Raw genomic sequence first — 7,215 nt, forward strand, 5'->3', positions numbered from 1 at the left:
CGCTCGCTGTCCCTGTCTGGCCATCATGGGCTCTGACTTCTACTCCTGTTGGGTCTTTTGGCAGGACGATGTCAAGCCCCCCTCAGAAGATCTGTCTGGCATCAAGCCACCTCCTCCCCCACCACCATTGGCTCAAGACCACGACCACCGACTTGACCAAACACGGAAGCCAGGAAGGGAGGACCCTACACCTCTGTCTTCTGCTGGCCACTCAGGCACTGTCTTCTCAGCACCACAGAATCGAAGCCCACCACTGGGCCCTGCACCCACCCCAGGGCCCCCCTCAGCACAGGACTCGCCCTCCTCGCCCATTTATGCTTCCATCTCCCATGCCAACCCCAGGTCTAGGAAGCCGCTGGACACCCACCTGGCCCTGGTTAACCAGCATCCCATCGGCCCCTTCCCTCGGGTCCAGTCCCCACCACACCTGAAGAGCCCTCCTGCAGAGACCCAAGGGGCCGGGGCCTGCCTTCCGTCACCATCGTCCTCTGATCACCCTGCCCCTGTGGGCACAAACCAGCACTTTGTCTTGGTGGAGGTGCACCGTCCGGATAGTGAGCCTGACGTGAATGAAGTCCGGGCTCTGCCCCAGACACGCAGTGAGTATGGCTGCCCAGCTCTGTGGTGACTGGTAGGGCCAGGTGCTGCAGAAGGGTCTGCCCGCCTGAGGTCTGGCTCAAGGCCAGCAAGAAGATGGCCTGAAGCCAAGACTTGGGCCACTGACCAGTCATTTGCTGCAAACTACCCTGGCTGAGTGAGTGACCCCTTCCCCTGGTAATATGGAGTAGGTACAGTCCGTACTGTCAGGTCACTGGGTGGGGTTTATGTGGGGGTGGAGTTAAGGGTCTCCTACCCCTTCTCCTGGCGTCCATTTCACAGACTCCTTTGGAAGTCTGTGCCCCTGACCAGTCTGGCTGAAAGAAGGTGTGACAGCCCCGTCACTGGACCTCTAGATGGTGGGGAGAAGTCAGTCCTGCACAGGGCCAGTATAGGATGCCAGTGAGGGAGGATGTGGAGGAAGTCCTGGCTGGCTGTAGAGCAGTTAGCTAGGCTCTGCTGCCATCTTGTGGTTGAATTGTTAAATGACGCTCACTAGGGAGCCTAGGAAAAGGGCAGGCAGGGGCAGGGCAGAGCAGGCCTGGAGCACAGATGGACACTGCGTCCCTGCCCTGAGGAACAACTGGCGAGCACACCTCTGTAGATATACTGGGCAGGGGATAATGGAAGCTAGTAATGACTAGAGGCCTTGCTTGCACTTAGCCCCGCCAGCCCTGTGCCAGCCCTGTGCCAGCATTCTGTTAGTCCCCATTTCCCAGGGGAAGCCTGAGATGCAGTAGGCAGATGCACGGCAGATGCAGGCCGTGCGAGCAGGCTGCCCTTCAGTGCTTCTCCTCGTCTTTGTGATGACCCTAGGTGGGTATCACTCTCCAGGGTTAGGACAAGGGCAGTGCACCCAGGCTTGCACAGTGAATCTTGGGGATTCAGACCCAACACACCAGGATCTACAGTGCACATTCTTAAGCAAGAGCCTCCAGCTCAGGGTCCAGTTACACACACAGAATGAAACAGCTTAATTGGCTAGAGGATGGGTTATGTTTGGCTACCACTCAGTTCACACCAGGGTGGTCACAGGAGGCGAGGTAAGGACAAGGTGGAAGACCCTCCATGTTTGTTTTTTTTCTTGTGTGTGTGTGTGTGTGTGTGTAACTATAAGCTTTTTAAAAAACTCCTAATTTAAATATTTATCATTAAAAATAGACATTGTGTGAATTTAAACAGCAAAGCAACAGCCCACTTCTGTGAGCAGGGCTGGCCACTAGCTTCTGTTTTCATCTGTATGCTGATGGTTGGGGTCTGGGCAGATGTCCTGGATGTAGTGACCATCAGACCTGGCCCTGCTGGCAGATCAGGTGGTCAGGAGATGGGATTGGTTTCAGGGATTATCCCCTACCCTCCTTCTTTTGTATCCCTTCACCTTTCCCTTTATCTTTGTATGGTGAGTTTCCATAGATACCACCCCCAGCCCCACCACCTTCACCAGTGTCCCTCCGTGACTGTTTCTGTCCCCTTGTCTGTCCCCAGCAGCCTCCACTCTCTCTCAGCTCTCAGACAGTGGGCAGACTCTAAGTGAGGACAGTGGTGTGGATGCTGGGGAGACAGAGGCCAGCACCTCAGGCCGAGGCAGACAGACAGCATCCACTAGGAGCAAGAGTGGCAAGGAACTGCCCCGGACGGAGAGGACCACAGAGGGTGCCAATAAACCTGTGAGTGGGGGAGTACACACAGGATCCTGGTGGAGGATGGTTCTGGAAATCAGGAGACACTTAGCGTGTGGCCCTCAGGGGGGCATTGCCGGAATGATCCAGAAAGGCCATAGTGCTAGATTCTGGAGTCCCTCTTTGCCCTGATACCAGGCAGCAAGAGCTGGCAGCTCTTCTATACTCGAATGTGGCATGGTAGCTCAGGCTGTCTGTGATGCCAGGCCTGGGATTCGAGTCTCTGCTACACCAGCAGTCTGGGCCTTGTGCATTCTTAAAGAGCCAAGAACACCAGGTGCTTAGCTTAGTCTGTGTCACACCTGAAGCTCCACCTGTCCTCCACTGAGGAGTTCAAGGCCACCTTTCTCCCACCTGCAGCCTGGTCTCCTGGAGCCAACATCCACTCTAGTCCGTGTAAGGAAGAGCGCAGCCACACTGGGCATCGCCATTGAGGGTGGTGCCAACACACGCCAGCCTCTGCCCAGGATCGTCACAATCCAGGTATGTCCTCAAGGTGCCCCTGTCTTAAAGAGCTCTTCCTTGGCACCCTTAGAAGAGGTGACCCAGAACCTCAAGACAGAGCCAGTGCCCCTCTGCTCAGGCTAGCAGGAACATGTCCTCCCACCCCTACTCCATCCTGGCCCAGAACTTGGGAAGTTGCCTCCTCTTGCTCTGCAGACCCCAATTTTGCCAGGACTGTGGGCTCTAAGATGGTAACATAGCCTCTTATCATAGTGGGCGTTCTTAGCGGGTGTCACAACCAGGTACCCACATAACCCCCACTTGTGTCTTCCTGTGCAGCGAGGAGGTTCTGCCCATAACTGTGGGCAGCTCAAGGTGGGCCACGTGATTCTGGAAGTGAACGGGCTGACACTTCGGGGTAAGGAGCACAGAGAGGCGGCCCGCATCATCGCCGAGGCCTTCAAGACCAAGGAGAGAGACTACATCGACTTTCTGGTCACCGAGTTCAACGTGATGCTCTAGGGATGGAGCCAAGACCAGGATTGTAGAACAGGGTCACAGGCAGACTCTCCGTCTCACCCTGACACACATACCCTGCCTGGTCCCCTGGTCAGACAAGGCAAACAGAGAGTCAGATCAGAATCTGTGTGCCAGAAACACAGTAGGAGCTCAATAAAACTGGTAGGGAAGGAAGGGAGAGCCCCTTTCTCTGGGCTGGGTGGGGTGCTGCCACCCCTAGACCCTAGGTCTTGGCTGTGAGGTCACAGGAGAGTTCACAGACTGCTGCCTGCCGGGGGACCTTCAGTGCCACAATGAGCCGCCAGCACGCCTGTTCACACCATTCGCACCCCCTCCTCCTAGCTCAGTGTCCTAATGGTATTTATTCATCTATTTCCCTTTCTGCGCTTCAGGGGACCCCAAGCCCCAAATTCCCTTTGCACCCCCAGCCTATCCTGGAGGCCTTTCAGGCGACCAGCAATGTCGGTGTATTTATATACAGAGCTTATGACTTTAATTTTTCAATAAAGAGATCTGAACAAGGCTGGGTCAAGTGTGCTGTGTTGTGCTATTGCCTTGTGCAGCGGTTTAGATTTTCACTGTGGGGAGATGGGAGGGATGGGGCACCTGGATTGTCACGCACTGTCAGCTGAATTCGAAACACCAGCTTAAGTAGTGTGAAGATAACATTTTTAAATCAAAGCACACAGGTATGCTCCTGGATAGAGTATGCTTTGTGCAGAATGTTTAAAAACACACCTTGGGGCTGGGAAAATGGCTTAGTCAGTAAAGAAATGGCTATACAACCATGGAAGAATGAGTTCAATTCCCAGAACCAATATAAAAAGCCAGGCATGGTAGCCTACCTACATTTGCATTCCAAACACAGGGGAGGCCATAACACAGTAATCCCAAGGCTCACTGATCAGCCAGCCTTGCTCCATCAGCGAGCATCGGGTCAGTGAGAGACCATGTCTTAATAAGGAATGACTTCTAGAAATATCAGCTGAGGTCTCGGCTTCCACGTGAGAAGCACAAGCATACACCTGCACCCACACAAACACACTTAGCAATACACTAGTACACACACACACACACACACGACTGGCTATCTTGTGTACAATCCAGGATGCCAACTCTGAAACTCAGATTGATAGGCAAGTGACTCATTCAGGGAGGACAAAGAGGACCACGGCACAGGGTACTGCCCAGAGGGCACCTTCAGCTTCATCACACAGTGTCCTGAGGTGCAGAGAGACTGAGAGCTATTTAGAGAACTGTTTCCACTCAGGGCCACAAGGCCACAGCCAGGTGGACTCCTGGGCTCTCCTGCTCTCCCTCCTGATGGGGCCCATCTGCTCCAGCATCCAAGGGCAGTGGGGGTTAGAAGCAGCCACCGGGGAGAGGGTCAGCCAGGGAGGTGGCAACACTTAGCTTGCCCTGTTGCCTGAGAACCATTCCAAGAGCCCTTTCCTCTTGTCATAATGATGTCTGGTGGAAGAGGTGTGGCAAGCCCTTCACCAGGTCCAGGGCTCTGTATGAGGTAGGCGGGGGCCATCAGTCCCATGGTCTTGTACAAGATCCTGCTCTTGGGCTAGGAGTGAAGTTCAGTGGTAAAGTGTTTGTATTGCAAAGCCCCGGGTTCTAAGTCTCTTATTAATGATTTAGACTTAGATCTCAGTGGCTATTCTTTTCTTTCAAAGTCAGACCACCAGAAACCTAAGCCGTGGTTCTCCCAAGGCAGCTGGTACGCATCCAGTCCCCTCAAGGGTTCAGCCCCTCTCAGGGTTATGGCTGCTCCTTCCTTTCCCTATGAGGTAATAACCCCTGCCCAACCTCAGAGGGCTTTGCCAGGCTCAGGGCTCTTGACATCAGACTTGAGCTTAGCTGCCCAGGAAGTGTGGCTGGTGCTCTACCTGTAAGATGTACCGGGCAGATTCAACAGTGATCAGATCCCCACACCTGAAGCCCAGAAATACACAATAAATGGTGACAAGTTCAGTGGCCGCGTGGTGACAGCCACAGGCCCAGGGAGGCCCTGCCCGTGGGGTCTGTGTGCCCCCCACCTCCTCCAGCCCGGGGGCTTGTGGTGTGTTTGGAATGGAACTTCCAGGCTGTCACTGGCTGCTGTTTGACCTGAAGGGCAGACACATTTTCGTGGCCCTAATTTACCAGCTCCCTACTTGGTCCAGCCTCTTGAGGACAGAGTTCCATGAAAGAGTAGGGCAGGGATTAGTTCCTGGTGCGGTTGCTCCCAGAATTCCTGAGCCTGGCTCTGTTGAAAGGGTCTACTGGTATAGTCCTAAGTGGTTTTTACATTCCAAATTCCAAGAAAATTGCCCTCGCTCTTTTCTGCAGTACTGGACACTGAACTCAAGGCGAGCCAACACTATGGCTGAGCTATATCCCTGGTTCTTTAGACTTTGTATTTTGAGACAGTCTTTTTTAGCCCAGGCTTGTCTTGAACTTTTAATCCTGCTGCCTCAACCTCTCCAATACTTGCAGCCAGACCCGGTTTACAGTGTAATTCAAACCTCCAGATTCTTTGGCAATGAACTTAGGAAGATCAAGTTCAGACCCTCAGCAGCCTGAGCCCCAGGACAGACATCCACACTAGTGTGTTGGGGGGATTCAGTGTGGTGGGGGCTGGATAAGTCAAATGTCCACCTCAACTATATGCATATGTTCCCCGACATCTTTCTTGTGGAAAAGATGGGGCGTGGATAGCTGGAGGGTCTCAGAGCTCCTTGTCCCCGCTGGGGAACCCTGACCAAGTCTCATCACCCCTTCTGTTCAGGACCTTTGGAGAGGAGAGTTCCATGTTGCTCCGCTCCAGAGATGTAGTTCATGTTCAAACCAGAACGTTTTTTATTTTCTATTTCTGTCACTTGATAAATACCATGACCAAAAACTGCTTAGTGGGGAAAAGGACTCCATCTCCCAGGTTACAGTCCACCTAGGGAAGCCATGGCAGTAACTCAAGGCAGGATCCTGAGGCAGGAACCATTCTTACTGGCGTGCTCTGAACCACCAGGCTCACCTTCCTAGGGTGGTGCTGCCCACGGCGGGCTAGCCCTCCTACTTCAGTCATTAAGACAGTCTTATACAAACTCGGTCACAGGTCAGTCTGGGCCTAGCAGAGGTTGAGTTTGGGTTCTTATGATGTGAGCCTGCCCAAAGGAGGGCCTGTAAATTGCCTGCAGCTCTCTGTGGAAGACAGGGGTGTGAGGTGAAGTAGCTGGATGTAGGTAGCACAAAGACAGGTTGTGAGTCTGCACTTCCTTAAATTCTGCCTGTTTTGCTCCCAGCTAGTGCTGTGGTTGCTGCTGTTGTCTGTGTGGGAGTGTTTGGCAGTAAGGCAATGGGGGAGCCATGTTCAGGGGAAGACCCAGGGGCAGTAATATCCTAGAGGGTCTGGAGCCTGTGTCTGTTTGCACACCTCTGCACCCCCAGAAGTTTTGTTATTCTGTATTGGCAAGTAATAAACAGAACTGGCCCGAGCCAGTCTGACACTCCACATCGCCATTGTTTGGAAGATATCACTTCTCCCTCGTCCCTCTCTGGCTCACATTTCCAGGCCTCCTTTCTGAGCAGAAGACGGATGACAACCCCGCCTCCCTCACAGCAGCCCAACACCACGCAATGAGCACACGATTTATTACTACAGTTATGAAGCGGCAGATCTCCGTCCTCAAACTTGGTGACTTTCTCACGGTGTCTCCGTAGACCCCACAGACATCGTCCCCTCCCTGCCTCAGTTTCCCTTCTGCGCCCTGGCAGGCTCGCACAGGGAGATGCAGACCAGCAGATCTGAGACTTCTGCCCAGATCTGGATCTGTCCCGCCGCCTGCCAAAGTCTGGACGGGGCGAAGCATCTCTACGATTGGTGGATCTCGCAGAAGCTCCGCCCCAGGAGCCTGCCCTCTGCCGTCTCGGGCGCTTTGCGGACATTATGCAAAGCAGCCGCGCCCCGCCTCGCACGCGGATTGGAGGCCTT

The 7,215-nt window shown here is 53.8% G+C and overlaps 1 protein-coding gene across 7 annotated transcripts in view; it reads left to right on the forward strand.

Annotated features, from left to right (window-relative positions):
• Whrn (whirlin) overlaps window positions 1–3,761 on the forward strand; it is an 83,558-nt gene extending 79,797 nt beyond the window's left edge. For 3 of the 7 annotated variants that reach the window (XM_050121806.1, XM_050121809.1, XM_050121811.1), the window contains 4 exons: window positions 65–599; window positions 2,083–2,264; window positions 2,637–2,759; window positions 3,060–3,761. In XM_050121806.1, the coding sequence (XP_049977763.1) occupies window positions 65–599; window positions 2,083–2,264; window positions 2,637–2,759; window positions 3,060–3,242 (1,023 nt within the window). In that variant the 3' untranslated portion in view covers window positions 3,243–3,761. Of the gene's footprint in view, window positions 1–64; window positions 600–2,082; window positions 2,265–2,636; window positions 2,760–3,059 lie in introns of those variants that run through there. The other 4 variants (XM_050121807.1, XM_050121810.1, XM_050121812.1 and 1 more) reach the window with 2 other exon arrangements.
• Window positions 3,762–7,215: the final 3,454 nt, after the last annotated feature.

Source organism: Alexandromys fortis, unplaced genomic scaffold (genome assembly GCF_014885135.2).
Source record: "Alexandromys fortis isolate MF-2015 unplaced genomic scaffold, M_Fortis_MF-2015_v1.1 scaffold_183, whole genome shotgun sequence".
In the NCBI taxonomy this organism is placed as follows: Eukaryota; Metazoa; Chordata; class Mammalia; order Rodentia; family Cricetidae; genus Alexandromys; species Alexandromys fortis.